Source organism: Passer domesticus, chromosome 22 (genome assembly GCF_036417665.1).
Source record: "Passer domesticus isolate bPasDom1 chromosome 22, bPasDom1.hap1, whole genome shotgun sequence".
In the NCBI taxonomy this organism is placed as follows: domain Eukaryota; kingdom Metazoa; phylum Chordata; class Aves; order Passeriformes; family Passeridae; genus Passer; species Passer domesticus.
In genome coordinates, this window is record NC_087495.1 from 1895697 (window position 1) to 1913439 (window position 17743).

At 55.0% G+C, this 17743-nt stretch overlaps 1 protein-coding gene and 1 long non-coding RNA gene across 3 annotated transcripts; one reads left to right on the top strand and one right to left on the bottom strand.

Annotated features, from left to right (window-relative positions):
- The first annotated feature begins 666 nt into the window (after positions 1-666).
- SDHB (succinate dehydrogenase complex iron sulfur subunit B) lies at positions 667-16891 on the top strand. Of its 2 annotated transcripts, XM_064396913.1 has the most exons (9): positions 667-790; positions 4714-4838; positions 6354-6439; positions 9985-10121; positions 10480-10596; positions 12695-12796; positions 13718-13840; positions 16643-16743; positions 16807-16891. In XM_064396913.1, the coding sequence occupies exons 1-8, from the start codon at positions 716-718 to the stop codon at positions 16718-16720; spliced, it is 843 nt and encodes a 280-aa protein (XP_064252983.1). In that variant the 5' UTR covers positions 667-715; the 3' UTR covers positions 16721-16743; positions 16807-16891. The 2 variants fall into 2 exon arrangements, with proteins under 2 accessions (XP_064252983.1, XP_064252982.1); XM_064396912.1 differs by having other exon boundaries at positions 16643-16891.
- On the bottom strand, positions 16417-17623 carry LOC135285009 (uncharacterized). The gene is made up of 3 exons (XR_010350042.1): positions 17551-17623; positions 16786-17246; positions 16417-16743 (listed from the first exon to the last, which is right to left on the bottom strand). It is a non-coding gene; the product is annotated as an uncharacterized LOC135285009 (long non-coding RNA).
- Between the last annotated feature and the right edge of the window lie 120 nt (positions 17624-17743).

Consider the following 17743-nt stretch of genomic DNA (forward strand, 5'->3'; position numbering starts at 1 on the left):
CTGAAGCTTGTCAGGGTTAGCTTTAACAAACTCAAGGTTTCAGTGATTTAATGATCAAAATAGCAGTAAGAGTCTTTGAAGAAGTTTTAACTTGTGCTTGCTAAAAGTGGGCACTGCTTACAAGTAATTCTAACAATTAATTAAAAACTAATTAGGAAAGTTACATCAGGGCCATTTTTTTGGCAGGGGCTGCCCAGGGAGGTTTGGAGTGCCCATCCCTGGAGGTGTCCAAGGAAGGGCTGGATGTGGCACTCACTGGGCTGGGGACAAGGTAGGGATCAGCCATAGCTTGGACTTAAAGGTCCTGGAGGGACCTTGGAGGGCTTTCTCCACCTTAATGTCTCTGTGACTCTTTGCTCCTCAGCACCCACCATTTGCCCCATTGGTGTTGGGGCCCCGCTTGAGCAGTCGGGTAACAGCACAGACATCTCCACGCAAAATAACGATGCTGGGAATTAATGGACAGAAAACAAGGGGGATTGAGGAAAGAAAACGGGGGATTTAGGGGGAAAAAAAAAAGGGGAATTTAGGAAAACAAAAGGGGTTTTAGGCGTCCTGCCCCCGCCACCCCTGACCCACAGGGCGCGCCACACCCAACATGGCGCCTCTCCTGAGGGCGCCGCCACACTCAAAATGGCGGGCGCCCCTTCCCGTCAGCGCACAACATGGCGGCGCGGGGGCGCTTCCGGGGCGGGCGGAACTGCGCAGCGCCAAGATGGCGGCGGCCGCGGTCGGAGTCTCCTTGAGGCGCGGAGTCCCCGCGCGGCTCCTGCGGGCCGGGCCGCGGGCGGTGAGGGGCCGGGGCGGCCGCGGGGGCGGGCAGGGGAGCGCGGGGAGGCGTGGCGGGGGCTGCAGGGGGCCGGGAGGGGTGTGGAAGAGACGGGCGGGGAGTGAGGGGGAGAGGGGCTGGAGCTGGAGTGTGGGGTCTGGAGCTGGATTGTGGGGGAATTAGGGATGGACGGGAGGGCAGGGCTGGGGAAGGGGCTGGGGGCAGGAGGAGGTGAGGTAAGAAAGGGGGAAGGAGCTGTGGGGAGGGGTCTGGAGAGGGTCTGTGGGGTGTGAAATGGGGAATTGAGGAGGGAAAGGGTGGGACAGAGGGTCTGTGGGGTGTGGAAGGGGGATTTGGGGAAGGAAAGGGTGGGACAGAGGGTCTGTGGGGTGTGGAAGGGGGATTTGAGAGGGAAAGGGTGGGACAGAGGGTCTGTGGGGTGTGGAAGGGGGATTTGAGAGGGAAAGGGTGGGACAGAGGGTCTGTGGGGTGTGGAAGGGGGATTTGAGAGGGAAAGGGTGGGACAGAGGGTCTGTGGGGTGTGGAAGGGGGATTTGAGAGGGAAAGGGTGGGACAGAGGGTCTGTGGGGTGTGGAAGGGGCTGTGCAGGAATTGGGGTGGGCAGGGGGGACAGTTCCAGTGGGGCTGGAAGGGAACTGGGATGCGGTAAAATGTGGGAAGAGAGGGTGGGAGAATGGGGTGGGGTGCGAGGGAATGGGGTCTGTGGGATTCGGGAAGGGGCTGGAGGAGTCTGTGGGATGCGAGAAGGAATGGGGTCGGTGGCAGAGGAGCTGGAGGGGTTTGTGGGATTTGGGAAGGAATAGGGTCAGTGGGAGAGGGGATGTGGGGGTCTGTGGGATTTGGGAGAGGGGAGAAGGGGATGGAGGGAGGGACAGGAGGGGCTGGGGGCAGGAGAGATCCGGGAGGAGATGGAACAGGGGAAGAATGGCCGGGAAAAGTGGGGGGCTGGGGGCAGAGAGCAGCTGGAAGGGTCTGGAAAGAGTTTGGGGGAGATAAAGGACAACAGGAAATTTGGGGAGTGGTGCAGGAAAAGGTTGGGAAGGGCAGTGGGAGCATTCCAGGAGAAGGTTGGGAAGAGCAGGGGGAACATTCCAGGAAAAGGCTGGGAAGAGCAGGGGGAACATTCCAGGAAAAGGCTGGGAAGAGCAGGGGGAACATTCCAGGAAAAGGCTGGGAAGAGCAGGGGGAACATTCCAGGAAAAGACTGGGAAGAGCAGGGGGAACATTCCAGGAAAAGGCTGGGAAGAGCAGGGGGAACATTCCAGGAAAAGGCTGGGAAGAGCAGGGGGAACATTCCAGAAAAAGGCTGGGAAGAGCAGGGGGAACATTCCAGGAAAAGGCTGGGAAGAGCAGGGGGAACATTCCAGGAAAAGGCTGGGAAGAGCAGGGGGAACATTCCAGGAAAAGGCTGGGAAGAGCAGGGGGAACATTCCAGAAAAAGGCTGGGAAGAGCAGTGGGAACAATCCAGGAAAAGGCTGGGAAGAGCAGGGGGAACATTCCAGGAAAAGGCTGGGAAGAGCAGGGGGAACATTCCAGGAAAAGGCTGGGAAGAGCAGGGGGAACATTCCAGAAAAAGGCTGGGAAGAGCAGTGGGAACAATCCAGGAAAAGGTTGGGAAGAGCAGGGGGAACATTCCAGGAAAAGGCTGGGAAGAGCAGGGGGAACATTCCAGGAAAAGGCTGGGAAGAGCAGGGGGAACATTCCAGGAAAAGGCTGGGAAGAGCAGGGGGAACATTCCAGGAAAAGGTTGGGAAGAGCAGGGGGAGCATTCCAGGAAAAGGTTGGGAAGAGCAGTGGGAACATTCCAGGAGAAGGTTGGGAAGTGCAGTGGGAACATTCCAGGAAAAGGCTGGGAAAAGCAGTGGGAACATTCCAGGAAAAGTTTGGGAAGAGCAGGGGGAACATTCCAGGAAAAGGCTGGGAAGAGCAGGGGGAGCATTCCAGGAAAAGGCTGGGAAAAGCAGGGGGAACATTCCAGGAAAAGGTTGGGAAGAGCAGGGGGAACATTCCAGAAAAAGGCTGGGAAGAGCAGTGGGAACATTCCAGGAGAAGGTTGGGAAGTGCAGTGGGAACATTCCAGGAAAAGGCTGGGAAAAGCAGTGGGAACATTCCAGGAAAAGTTTGGGAAGAGCAGGGGGAACATTCCAGGAAAAGGCTGGGAAGAGCAGGGGGAGCATTCCAGGAAAAGGCTGGGAAAAGCAGGGGGAACATTCCAGGAAAAGGTTGGGAAGAGCAATGGGAACATTCCAGGAGAAGGTTGGGAAGAGCAATGGGAGCACTCCAGGAAAAGGCTGGGAAAAGCAGTGGGAACATTCCAGGAAAAGGCTGGGAAGAGCAGTGGGAGCACTCCAGGAAAAGTTTGGGAAGAGCAGGGGGAGCAGGCCGAGGGTGATCCCGGGAAGAGCAGGAGCTGCTCAGGAATTCCAGGATAACTGGGCAGGGAGAGCTGCTGGGGTTTGGTGGATCCAGGAGCAGCTGGGTGTCGGAATTTTGGGAATATTGGTCAGGCTCTGGGCAGGGGGAGCCCCAGGATATATTTATATAAAGTGTTTTAATTTATAAAAAAATACATATCATTTATCTATATCTAAATATCTAAATATAAAAATTTCTATGTACATTTATGCATTTGTAATTTTAATGATTCTATATGTATTTATAAATATAAATATATAAATATGTGTGTATATACATTTATCTACAGACATATATATATAATACTTTTATATATAAATAATGTATACAAAGCATATGCATAAAGATATATGGATGTAAAATATAATTATATTATTGCAATTACACATGCAACACAATGTACAAATACCATTTACAAACACATCTATAAATACATGTAATGTATAAACATACATAGAATATATGAATTTGTTCCATATAAAATGCATTGAATACTTAAATATACATATATATGTGTATATATATAATTACAAATATGATGTGTTCTATATAATGTGTAATATACACTCTAAAAATACATGGAATATATAAATGCATAGACTGTAACTTTAAACACAATATATGAATAAAGTAAACATGTAATTATGTCATTGTAATGACAGTCAGTAGAATATACAAATACATACATATAATTTATAAAGACATATAATTTACAAATAAAATGCACCATAAACAATGTGCACATGTGTTTGCACATATACATGCGTGTTTGTGCATCTATATTTATACACACATTTATAAATATACATCACAGTGTGTTCTATAATCTATGTAATGCAATATATGGTGTGTAAGTACACACAATAAAATAATAAAGTGAATACATGCAGCATACAGTGTGCTCATAGGTACCCACACGTAATTCCAAATATATATATATCATGTTTCTGTATATAAGTGTGTAAATATGTATGTAGTTATTATCTTTAAAATATTTTTATATGTGTGTGTATATATATATAGATATAATATATTTTTTAATATATATACACACATATTCATCTCTGTATCTCGTCCTGGATCCCTCCTGGTGGGATCTGAGGCTGTTTTTCCCTGGATCCAGGCTGGGATCTGAGCCTGTTTTTCCCGGGATCTGAGCCTGTTTTTCCCTGGATCCAGGCTGGGATCTGAGGCTGTTTTTCCCAGGATCCAGGCTGGGATCTGAGGCTGTTTTTCCCAGGATCCAGACTGGGATCTGAGCCTGTTTTTCCCAGGATCCAGGGTGGGATCTGAGGCTGTTTTTCCCTGGATCCAGACTGGGATCTGAGGCTGTTTTTCCCTGGATCCAGACTGGGATCTGAGGCTGTTTTTCCCAGGATCCAGACTGGGATCTGAGCCTGTTTTTCCCAGGATCCAGACTGGGATCTGAGGCTGTTTTTCCCTGGATCCAGACTGGGATCTGAGGCTGTTTTTCCCGGGATCTGAGGCTGTTTTTCCCTGGATCCAGGTGCTCCGGCAGGCGCAGACGGCGGCGGCGGCGCCGCGGCTGAAGAAATTCGCCATCTACAGATGGGACCCCGACAAGGCCGGGGACAAACCCCGCATGCAGACCTACGAGGTGGACCTGAACAAGTGGGTGTCCCTTGGGAATGGGGCTGGGGGCAATCCCAGCTCCAGGGAATGGCGGGGAAGGGGCTGCTCAGCTCTGGCACAGAGCAGCTCCTTGTGGGCACAGCCACCGTGGGTGTCATCCCAGGAAAAAGTGGATTTAAGCAGATTTTCCACAGGAAAAAGCAGATTTTCCACAGGCACTGTGGGTGTTATCCCAGGAAAAGCAGGTTTTCCACATTTCTGGACCATCCCTGGGATGGGTTAAAGAGGTGATGGTGGCTTTAATAAACTTAATTTATGTGGGACGTGTGGGGGAAGAAGAAAGAAGGAGAGCAGCTTTTCCCAAGGCCAGGTGGTGGCCTGGCAGGTGTCAGGAGCAGTGACAGGGGACAGGGTTTGAGCTGGAAGAGGAGAGGTTTGGGTGCCATACTGGGACAGAATTCTTCCCTGGGTGAGGTTTAAATGGGATATTGGGAAGGAATTCTTACCCAGGAGGCTGGCACAGAATTCCCAGAGAAGCTGTGGAAGTGTCCCAGGCCAGGTTGGATGGGGCTTGGAGCCACCTAGGGTGGAGGAATGTGTCCCTGCCCCTGGGAGTGGGATGGGAAGGTCCCTCCAGCCCAGCCCCTTCTGGGATTCTGCATTCCAGGAGGCAATTCCATGTGCAGCTCACAATTCCCAGAGAGGGAAGGTGGGAGCTCTATCTATCCTTCCCATGGTTTATCCACACCTGGCTGTGGCCTCCCAGAGCAGCTCCTGCTTCCCTGGGATCCTGGAAATGGGCTCAGAAACCTCCCTGTGGATGCTGGGCCTGGATTTCCCTGAGCTGCTCCAGAGGGATCCACCCCAAACCCTTGCAGGAGCTCCTCCAGTGGAACCCACCCCAAACCTTTCCCAAGGACACCTCCAGAGGAATCCACCCCAAACCCTTCCCAGGAGTCCTCCAGAGGAATCCACCCCAAACCCTTCCCAGGAGTCCTCCAGAGGGATCTACCCCAGACCCTTCCTGAGGGATCCCCCCCAAACCCTTCCAGGAGCTCCTCCAGAGGAATCCACCCCAGACCCTTCCCAAGGGATCCACCCCAAACCCTTGCAGGAGCTCCCACTCCCACCCAGCCCCTACTCAAACCCCACAGGAGCTGCAGCTCTGGTTTTGGGGTGGTTTTTCCCCAGTGAATAATCCCTGGGTGGTGCCCTGGGTGTAAAATGACAGAAATTGTCCCCAAGTGTTTGTCCTGTGTCCCTTGTGACTCACGGGGCCAGGCAGGGCTGTCACAGCCTGACCCAGAGAGGGGAAGAGGGGCCAGCACAGGTCACTGGGTTTGGGTTGGCCAAACCCTCCGTGGTCACAAGAGTCTGACCCACCCTGGCCCTGGGCTGCCTGCTGGTCAGAGATCCCTCTTTGACCCCTGGGACTCACACAGAATTAGTGGGAATTGTTACAAACCCTTTTAGGTGCTGCTGAGTGTGGGTGCAGGGGTCACACCCTGCACCTGGGGGCTCTGCAGGGTTGGTGATTTGGGGTTTGTGCCACAGGTGTGGGCCCATGGTGCTCGATGCCCTGATCAAGATCAAGAACGAGATGGACTCCACACTGACCTTCCGCAGGTCCTGCAGGGAGGGTAAGGACAGCACATTCCCACCTGGAACGCCCTTGGAATGCTGTGTGTGCTGACTGGGGGAGCCCCAGGGAGCTCAGAACCCCTCCTCTCACCCCCCTGGGGAGAGAACACCCGAGGGAACCAGGGAGTGAAACTGCTCAGAGCCCCTCTCCTTGCACTGTGGGGTAAAACACCCAAATGAACCAGGGAGTGAAACTGCTCAGAACCCCTCTCCTTGCACTGTGGGATGAAACACCCAAATGAACCAGGGAGTGAAACTGCTCAGAACCACTCCCCTCCTACCTGTGGGGATGAAACACCCAAATGAACCAGGGAGTGAAACTGCTCAGAACCCCTCTCCTTGCACTGTGGGGTAAAACACCCAAATGAACCAGGGAGTGAAACTGCTCAGAACCCCTCTCCTTGCACTGTGGGATAAAGCACCCAAATAAACCAGGGAGTAAAACTGCTCAGAACCACTCCCCTCCCACCCATGGGGATGAAACACCCAAATAAACCAGGGAATAAAACTCTTCAGAACCTCTCTTCTTCCACTGTGGGATAAAACACCAAATAAACCAGGGAGTAAAACTGCTCAGAACCACTCCCCTCCTACCTGTGGGGATAAAACACCCAAATCAGGGAGTAAAACTCAGAACACCTCTCCTCCCACCTGTGGGGATAAAACACCCAAAGGAACCAAGGAATAAAGCTGCACAGAACCCCTGTCCCCTCCCCACTCTGGGGATGAAACACCCAAATGAACCAAGGAGTAAAACTGCTCAGAACCCCTCTCCTCCCACCTCTGGGGATAAAACACCCGAGTGACCCAAGGAGTAAAGCTGCAGTTGGTGCTCCCAGGGTGTAATGACACAGTTCTGAGCTGCCAGCTCCAGTAATTCCTTCCAGAGCTCCCAGTTGTTCCAGTTTCTCTCCCAGTCTGGTTCCTCAGCTGCCTCCCAGTGCGTGGGGAGATCAGGGAGAGATTCCAGCAGTGAGGCTGAGAGGGCAGGGCTGGAGTGGGAGCAGCGGGGGCTGTGCCAGTGCTGCTGTGGGAATCAGACTGGGTGAACTGGGAGAGAGCACTTGGGACTTCGAGGAACAGCTCCAGGAATCTTCTCCTTGGCCCTTTGGCCGAGGGCAGGGGTGGATTGAGGAAAAGGCCACTGGTGGTTTGGGCTTGTGGCTGCTCCCAAATCTGGTTTGGGGCTGCTCTCAGACTTCCCCTGGGAAAAACTCCTGAGTCACGGGTCATGCTGGGCTGTGGGAGTGCATTCCAGGCTGGAATGGCTCTGGATTTAAGGTCCTGCTGAGCTGTGGGGTTGCATTCCTGGCTGGAGTGGCTCTGGTTTAGGGTCCTGCTGATCTATGGGAGTGCATTCCAGGCTGGAATGACTCTGGATTTAGGGTCGTGCTGAGCTGTGGGGTTGCATTCCAGGCTGGAATGACTCTGGATTTCGGGTTGTGCTGAGCTGTGGGGTTGCATTCCAGGCTGGAATGACTCTGGATTTAGGGTCGTGCTGAGCTATGGGAGTGCATTCCTGGCTGGAATGACTCTGGATTTCGGGTTGTGCTGAGCTGTGGGGTTGCATTCCAGGCTGGAATGACTCTGCATTCCCGAGGTGGGTCTGCAGGCAGGGGCAGTCTCAGGGCAGGCGGTGCCCGGGGATGTTTTGTCTGGGGTGGGAATGGAAAGCAGCACTCCCGAGGTACCTTTTCCTCTGGAATCTGCATGGCAGGGCAGGAATTCCACACGGAGTGGGGCTCCCAGACAGCCAGAACTCTTGCCCTGAATATTTTCCCTGGACAGGACGGGTTTTCAGGCCGGGCTGGTTCCATCCTGCCCCTCTGTGGCTCCCCCAGTCCTACATTCCTGCTGCAGGCCCTGATCCCCCCCCCCCCCCAGCTGACTGGAAAATGCTTGGGAGCCTTTCTGCAGTGGGAGGAACCTCGTGGCAGTGCCAGGGGCTGGGACACCCTCAGAGAGGTCATTTCATCCCTTTGTGTGGCTATTTTTGTGCCCCTGCTGCCTCTGGTCACCTTTGGGAGGGCAGTTTGTGCCCTGGGAATGGGCATGAGGGGAGGGGGCCCCTGCCTGGGGGAATGGGATTACATTCCTGAATTTTGGGGATGATTTGGGGTATTTTATTCCACTTTTGTGAGGAGAGGCAGTGGGATCTGGGCTTGTTTGTTCCAGAGATGGGGAGGCTGAGAGGGGATCCCATAAATCCCTACAAATACTCCCAAGGGGTGCCAGGGGATGGTCCCAGACCCTTCCCAGTGGTGCCCAGAGACAGGACAAGGAGCAGCAGCCACAAAACACTAAAATTTCATTCAAACACAAAACTTCCAGCTGTGAACCTTTGCAAAAAAGTTCTTTCCCTGGAGTGGAGCTCCAGCTCCAGCTTTTAGAGGGAAAAAAAGGGTGGAGTGAGGTTTGTGAGGGTTTGTGAGTTTGCTGTCACTTGGATACATCTTGTGACCTCAAAGGCTGAAAGGAAGGGCAGTGTCAGCCTGGATCCCAGGTTTTAGGGAAAAAGGGGTGCTGAGCACCTCCTCTGACAGCTAATCCCATCAGCAGCAACATACTTGTGGGTTTACTGCAGCTTGGATCCGTCCTGTGACCTCCCAGCACAGAAAGGAAGGACAAAACCAGGCTGAATGGGGCTTTTAGGGGCAAAAAAGGTTGGACAGAGCCCAGGGAGGTCCAGATGCCTCCCATGACACATTCCAGTGCCACCTGCTCCAGGGCTGGGCTGGATGATTCCCAGAGCTCCCTTCCATCCCTGCCAGCCCTGGGATTCTCTGGCTGAGGAGGCTGCAGCAGTTCCCCGCATTTTAATGCCATTTTTTGGTTGTTTTTTTAATTCTTAATTTGTTTTATGCCTCTCTCGGCTCCCACCTCGTGCCCCAAGCCCGAGAGCAGAGCTGGATGTTCTCCCCTCCCCAAATCACACTCAAGTCCCCTCGTTTGCTGCTGGGGAAGGAGCTGCCCCATGGAAAAAGAGGTTTTGGTGCTGGTGAAAGCAGCTCCCGTGTTTGATCCCTGCTGAAGTTTAAAAATGTTCAGCCCCAGTGGTGAATTCCAGCATTCTTCCTGTTTGGGGAATTTGTAGGATGGATGAAGACCCTGGTGGATTGGGAGGGGTTTTTTGGGACTCCGGCAGGTTGGGAAGAGGTTTTCCAAGGCAGGTGAGGACACTGATAGAACAGGAGGGGTGTTTTTGGGGCTGGGTGAGGCCTCTGGAAGGGTGGGAAGAGGCTTTTCCAGAACCTATGAAGAGGTTTTCTGGGATGGGTGAGGACCCTGGTATGGTGAGAAGAGATTTTTTGGGTAAGTGAGGATCCCAGAAGGTTGGGAAGAGCCTTTCCAGGAGGTTTTCTGGCACAGGTGAGGACCCTGGTGGGTTGGGAAGGGTTTTTCCAAGATCCTGTTAGGTTGGGAAGAGTTTTTTTGGGATCCTGGTGGATTGGGAAGACCGAGTAGAGTTTCCCCAGGACAGCCCAGGGGGATTTTTGGGGCCAGCAGGGAGAATCCCACACTTGGCTCTGCTTTTCCCCCTCAGGGATCTGCGGCTCCTGCGCCATGAACATCGCGGGGGGCAACACCCTGGCCTGCATCAAAAAAATCGACAGTGACCTCAGCAAAGTCACCAAAATCTACCCCCTGCCCCACATGTACGTGGTGAAGGACCTGGTCCCGGTGAGTGCGGGGCTGGCAGGGCAGGGGACACCCTGGGCTGGGAGCAGGGCGTGGCAGCTGCCACCAGGCTCAGGGCTCTCTTGTCCCTTGGGTGGGTCCCGGTGACTAAATGTGTGCTGGCCTGGAATGTGGCTGGTTTGGGGAGGAGATGGCACCTCCTGGTCGGGTGTTCAGGTGTGAATTTGGCGTGAGGCTGTGCCAGGAGGGGATTTGGGTGGGATTTTGGGAAGAGGCTCTGCCCCCGAGGGTGGGGCTGAAGGGAGGGGTCAGGGCCCCAGGTGTGGCATTTGGGGTGGATCCAGCTGGGGATGTTCCTGATTCCCCTCAGCCCCATAACCCTGTGCTTTTCCTGCCCCAGGACCTGAGTAACTTCTACGCCCAGTACAAATCCATCGAGCCCTACCTGAAGAAGAAGGACGAGTCCAAGGAGGGCAAGCAGCAGTACCTGCAGTCCATAGAGGACCGCCAGAAGCTGGTCACTGCCATTTCAGTGCTGAAACCCCTCCCAGAGAGCCCAGGGTCACAGCTGAGCCCTCAGCCCCTTCCCAGTCCCACACCTCATCCCACAGTGTGGGACACGGCCCCACAGCTGGGGCTGCTGGCTCAGGGGGGCTCTGATCCCATTCCCCCCATCCCATTCCCCCGTGGAATTCCTGCTGCTGGGAGCACTCTGCAGGTTCCAGGCTGGAGCATTCTAGTGGGCAGAGGGTGTCTGGCTGTGCTCCCACCTCGCTGGGGTTTTGTAGCCTGGAAAGCTGGGAGAAGCCAGAGTGCAGGATTTGGGGTGTCTGTCTTGAGCAGGGGGCATTTTGAGGGGAGTTTTTTGAGGGTGGAAGAGGAACAGCTCTTCACAAGGCTGATGGTGTGGCCAAGGTTTGGGGTGGATTTCCATGGCTGCCACAGGGATTAGCAGTAGATCAGGAGGGGTTTTTCCTCTGAGCTGCCAGGATGGATCCATCATTCCAGGATTCCAAGCTCAGCCTGTCCCTGCTGTGCTGTGGAGGCACCAGATCTCCATTTTGGGATGGGAGAGGTGGATGTGAGCAGCAGGAAGGGAGGCTGAGCAAAGGGGGTTCAGGGAAACACTGCAGGTGTCCCCTGGGTGTCTGCAGCCGAGCTGACAGCCCATAATAGCCCCTGTGTGACACCTGAGCAGCCCCAGGGCTGCACAGGCTGCAGGAATCTCTGTCCAGGGGCAGCACTTCCAGCTTCTCTGATCCCTGAGAGCTCCAAAGGCACTTTCCCTGCCCTGGGAGTCCCTTTCCAGCCAGGTGGGAACAAGGAAACCCAAAAGCCACACCTGGAAAATGGCTCTTGATCCCTGTGCTGGAATTCCTCTCCCTTTGGGATCAGCCTCTGTGCAGGAGAAACTTGGATTTGGCTGAAAATTTCCTTTAAATCCTTGATCCTTTGGAGTGGTGCAGTTAAAAATGATTTGGAGTGAGGAGAGGGAGCTCTGCCCTTGGGGCTGGCAGCTCTTCCCAAAGGCTTGTTAGGAGCTTCTGGGAATTCTGGCACCAGGAATCTCCCTGAACTCTAGCTTTTATCCCAAAATAACTTTCAGGAATGTGAATTAAGCCAGGCTGGGCTCTGTGTCTGTCTGGGAGAAGTTGCTGGGCCACAGGGAGGCTCTGGGGACCCTGAACTCAAATTTCCTGTCAGGGATGAGGAATCAGCTCCTGGTTCCAGCAGGAATGAGCAGAGCTGCCTGGATCACTTCCACGTGGGACTGAAGTCCTGTGCCTGGAAGAAAACTGCCCATAAAAACAGGGAAGTGATCCAGGGGGAAGTGATCCAGGACCGGCCCCGTTCCCGTGCCAGGCTGCCCTCAAGGACAGGCTGCACCCGGAGCTGCCAGGCAGACTCTGCCCTCCCTTCCTGCTGGGCACACCCGGGATTGTCCACCGGGGACAAATCCCTGCCTGTGCTGGCTGGAACGGGCTGGGGGCAGCTGGGAGGGCAGGAGAACTGAGGGGGGAGAGCACGAGGTGGGAGGGCAGGAGAAGTGAGGGGGGAGAATCAGGTGGGAGGGCAGGAGAACTGAGGGGGGAGTGTAGGAACCTGAGGTGGGAGTGCAGGAGAAGTGAGGGGGGAGAATCAGGTGGGAGTGCAGGAGAACCAAGGTGGGAGTGTAGGAACCCGAGATGGGAGTGCAGGAGAAGTGAGGGGGGAGAATCTGAGATGGGAATGCAGGAGAACCAAGGTGGGAGTGCAGGAGAACATGAGGCAGGAGTACAGGAGATCCCAGCAGCTTCCCCTTCCTCTCCAGGCCGTGCCCTTCCCCTGCTATCCCAAATCCTGGTTCATTGTGTGGCTCCTGGAACCATGGAATGGATACCCTGAGCTGGAATGAGGCCAGGAGGACCCTGGGGGGCCACAGGGACCATAGGGGACCACGAGGACCCTGGGGGGACCACAGGGACCATGGGGAGCAGCTCCTGGCCCTGGTCTGGGAGGGTTGGGATTGTTCCCCTCAGGAATTGCTGCCTCACACGGGAGCTGCTCTGGGGCCAGGGGTGGATCCCTGTGTCACCAGCCCCGGGTGACAGCGTGCCGTGTCCCCTCCCTCGCAGGACGGGCTCTACGAGTGCATCCTGTGTGCCTGCTGCAGCACCAGCTGTCCCAGCTACTGGTGGAACGGGGACAAGTACCTGGGCCCCGCCGTGCTCATGCAGGTGAGGATGGACACTTTGTCACCTGCCAGTGTCACCTGGCTGGTGTCAGTGCCTTGGGGTGACAGCCTGGAACAGAGGCTAGACAAGATGAAGAGAATAAAGGGAGTATTTATTAAAGGCCTTCAGTAGGCACACCTTGGGCAGGCTACACCCAAAATGGACAATGGGCACGAGTTTTTCAGACAAGTACAAATTTTGAACCCCATTTGCAGGTCAGGGGTTAATGCTCCAATTAGAGCTTCAGGTAATGAAGTCATTTACCCCCAGTTTGCTGCCCCCAACTCATTTTGTTTATACTTTTTGGGGCCTGAGGCTGGAGGGTGTCCTTGAGTTCCAGGTCCAGAGGAATTGTTGTGTCTGACCAGAACGTGAGAGCAGCAGCTGACAGAACAGGCTGTGGAGTGTGGAGTTAGGCACAGGATGTGAAAAATACAGAACAGAAAATCCCCAGGCATCAGTGCCACCGGCCTGGGCCGGCATTCCTGGGGGTGTCACTGTGGGATCCCCAGCAGTGTCCCTGTCCCCAGCAGGGTGTGTGTCCCCAGCAGTGTCCCAGCAGTGTCCCAGAGGTGTCCCTGTCCCCAGCAGTGTCCCTGTCCCAGCAGTGTCCCTGTCCCAGCAGTGCCCTGTCCCAGCAGTGTCCCTGTCCCCTCAGTGCCCCAGCAGTGCCCCAGCAGTGTCCCAGCAGTGTCCCCTCAGTGCCCCAGCAGTGTCCCAGCAGTGTCCCTGTCCCAGCAGTGTCCCAGAGGTGTCCCTGTCCCAGCAGTGCCCCAGCAGTGTCCCAGAGGTGTCCCTGTCCCAGCAGTGTCCCTGTCCCAGCAGTGTCCCAGAGGTGTCCCTGTCCCAGAGGTGTCCCTGTCCCAGCAGTGTCCCAGCAGTGTCCCTGTCCCAGCAGTGTCCCACAGGTGTCCCTGTCCCCAGGCGTACCGCTGGATGATCGATTCCCGCGATGAGTTCACGGAGGAGCGCCTGGCGCAGCTGCAGGACCCGTTCTCGCTGTACCGCTGCCACACCATCATGAACTGCACCCGCACCTGCCCCAAGGTACCCGGGGACACGGGGGGACACGGGGGGGACAGCCTGGCCTGGGGGGACACAGGGGCGTGAGGGGACAGCCTGGCGTGGGGGAACACGGGCTGGCACGGGGGGACAACGGGTCACGGCTGGCACGGGGGAACACAGATCACTGGGGCAGTGTCACAGTCTGGCATGGAGGGGACACAGGACATGGGGCACAGCCTGGCATGGAGGAGACATGGGCAGGCATGGAGGGAGCCAGAGATCACTGGGGCAGTGCCACAGCCTGGCATGGGGGGACATGGGGCATGGCCTGGCATGGGGGGGACACAGATCACTGGGGCAGTGTCACAGCCTGGCATGGAGGGGACACAGGACATGGGGCACAGCCTGGCATGGAGGGGACGCGAGTCACTGACGAGTCACTGGGGCAGTGTCACAGCCTGGCATGGAGGAGACATGGGTCACAGTCTGGCATGGGGGGGGACACAGATCACTGGGGCAGTGTCACAGCCTGGCACAGAGGGGACATGGGACATGGGCTGGCATGGAGGGAGCCAGAGGTCACAGGGGCAGTGCCACAGCCTGGCATGGGGGAGCAGTCAGGTCACAGTGGCAGTGCCAGCCCTGCCATGGCACCAGGACATGGCGCTGGCCCAGGCTGCTCCAGCCAGGCCTGGGCACTGCCAGGGATCCAGGGGCAGCCACTCTGGGAATTCCATGCCAGGGCCTCTCCACACTCACAGGGAGGGGTTTATCCCAATTTCCCACCTAAAGCAGCACTTGGAATCCTGGAATGGTTTGGAGTGGAAGGGACCTTAAAGTTCCTCCCATTCCATGGCAGGGACACCCTGCCCTGTCCCAGGGTGCTCCAGCTCCATCCAAGCTGGCCTTGGACGCCTCCAGGGCTGGAGCAGCCACGGCTTCTCTGGGAATTCCATCCAGGGAGGGATTTGCTCCAGTGTCCCACCCAAACCTCCCCTCTGTCACTTCAAACCAAGTCCCCTTACACTGTCACTGCCTGTCCCCATCCCTGCTTTTCCCAGGCCCCCCTGAGCTGCAGCAAGGCCACAGCGAGGTCTCCCCATCCCTTTTCCATGTCTTTTCTGGAATTCCTGGTGGTTTCCATAGGAAAAGATCCTTTTGGGTCCCAGTTTTCCCCAGACTTCCCCGTTTGCTGAGCCTGGGGACATCCGGAGCTCCAGCAGAGCTGGGATCAGCTTCTCCTCCTCTGATCCCAGGATTTGGGAGCAGGGCCCTGCCAGGAGAGCTGCAGGGAATTTCTGGGTGCTCCAGGGAATTTCTGGGTGCTGCAGGGAATTTCTGAGCCCTTCCTGTGCAGAGCAGAGGGATCTTTCCCAGGGTGGCTGTGCCTCTTCCCAGCCCCACTGCTGGGGGTGAGGAGCTGCTCCCTGCCAGGGCTCAGCCCCACAGCTTTCATCATCCCAGAGCAGGAAAACCCCACACCCTGGAGTCAGGCTGTCCCTGGCTGCCTCTGGAAATCCAGCCAGCCATAAAACCTGGAATTCTGTCCTGAATCTCGCTTTGATCCCCATCAAAGCCCAGCTCCAGGGGAGAGTTTGGCTCCAGGGGCAGGAGGGCAGCTCCAGCTCCGCGTCCTGCTCCGGGCTGGGCCACTCTTCCTGGGGAAACTGAGGCTGGGATGGGACAGAGCTGCTCCTGGACCCTCTGGAATTCCCAGTCTGCCCCCAAAGTGAGGCTGGAATGGGCCTGGACCCCCTGGAATTCCCAGACTGAGGCTGGGATGGGGCAGACCTGCACCTGGACCCTCTGGAATTCCCAGCCTGGCTGGAGTCAGAGCTGGCCCAGGTGTCCTGAGCCTCCCTGGGCTGGAAAGGAGAGTTCATGTCAGGCTGGATTGGGATTTTTAGGGAAAAAAGAGATGTTGAGCAGCTCCTCTAACAAATATTTTAATGAGCAGCAGCACGTTTGTGAATTTGCTGTGACTTCAGTCTGTCCTGCAGTCTCCCAGCACAGAAAGGAAGGACAATATCAGCCAAATTCCAGCTTTTAGGGGATAAAAAAGTGGGGTAGCAGCAGATTTGGGAGTTTGCTGTCACTTGGATCCATCCTGTGACCTCCCAGGTTTGGAAGGAAGGACAGAATCAGTTCAACTCCAGCTTTTAGGAAAAAAGGGCTGCTGAGCACCTGCTCAGTGCAGAGAGGAAGGACAGTATCAGCTGAATTCCAGGTTTTAGGGGGAAAAAAGGTGGAGTAGCAGCAGATTTGGGAGTTTGCTGTCACTTGGAGGCAGCCTGTGACCTCCCAGGGTTTGGAAGGAAGGAGAATATCTGGCTGAACTCCAGGTTTTGGGGAAAAAAGGGGTGCTGAGCTCCTCCTGTACCAAGTATTTCTATGAGGAGCAGCAACATATTTGTGGTTTTATTGTGGCTTGTGTCCCACCTGTGACCTCCCAGTGTTTGGAAGGAAGGACAGAACCAGCTCAGTTCCAGGTTTTAGGGGATAAAGAGGTGGGGTAGCAGCAGATTTGGGAGTTTGCTGTGGCTTGGATCCATCCTGTGACCTCCCAGCTTTTAAAAATGGACAGAACCAGCTGAATTCCAGCTTTTTTGGGAAAAAAAAAAGGTGGAATAGCAGCAGGTTTGGGATTTATTACAACTGTGACCTCCTGGGGTTTGAAAGGAAGGAGAATATTGGCTGAGTTCCAGGTTTGAGGGGAAAAAAGGTGGAACAGCAGCAGGTTTGGGAGTTCAGCAGGGCTGGGATGAGGAGGAGGATGGGGAGGGAGGGAGGAAGGAGGGAGGGAGGTGCTGCAGCCCCCCAGGCTCTGAGCAGCCCCTCCCACAGGGGCTGAACCCCGGCAAAGCCATCGCTGAGATCAAGAAGATGATGGCAACCTACAAGCAGAAGGCAGCGACTGCCTGAGGGCTGAGTGACCCCAGAGGGACCTGGAGTGACCCCAGAGGGACCTGGAGTGACCCCAGAGGGACCTGGAGTGACCCCAGAGTGACCTGGAGTGACCCCGGAGTGACCCCACAGTGACCCTCACCCTGTGCTGGGGTTGCTGGGCACCTTCAATAAAGGCTGTAAAGAACAGCTCGTGCTCCATCCTTTATTATTCATTTATTATTCATTTATTATTCACTTATTATTCATTTATTATTCATTTATTATTCATTTATTAATTCCCTTCATGGAGTTTTTTGCCCTCCCGGGTCTGGGAGCAGCTGGGAGGCTCTGGGAATCCTGGGAGTGGCTGGGAGCAGGGAAGGGAGGAGGGATCCTGAAATCCCAAACCTGAGGGTTTGGAGCTCCCCGGAGGCAGGATGGGGACAGAGCCACCAGGAGCAAGGTGTCCTGTCCCACCCCATGGGACCCTGGTTTGTATTCCTGATTTTTAGTCCAAATCCCAGGAAAATGGCATTTTTAGGGGTGGATCTTCCTCTTTTCTCTAAAAAAAGTGCATTTGTTTTACCTCCAGACCCCATTCCCCCAGGAGCGAGGTGTCTTGTCCCACCCCATGGGACCCTGGCTTGTATTCCTGATTTTTAGTCCAAATCCTAATAAAATGAGGGATTTTAGGGTTGAATCTTCCTCTTCCCTCTGATATTTTTACCTCCAGATCCCAGTTCCACTAGGAACAAGGTGTTCTCTTTCCACCCTGGGGGCCCTGGTTTGTATTCCTGATTTCTACTCCAAATCCTAAGAAAATGGGATTTTTTAGGGGTGCATCTTCCTTTTCCCTGCCATTTTACCTGGAGCTGTCTCCAGTTTGGGATGTTTGGAGCAGCTCCAGCTTTGCTGCTGAATTCGTGATTTTGGTCTGAGCAGCTCAAACCTCCCAGAAATGGAATGCTGCTCCTGTGAGGTCACAGGGACGGCGCTCCTGGGGTGTCACACCCGGTTTTGGGGTGCAAAACTACAATTCCCAGCATCCCCTGAGGTGTC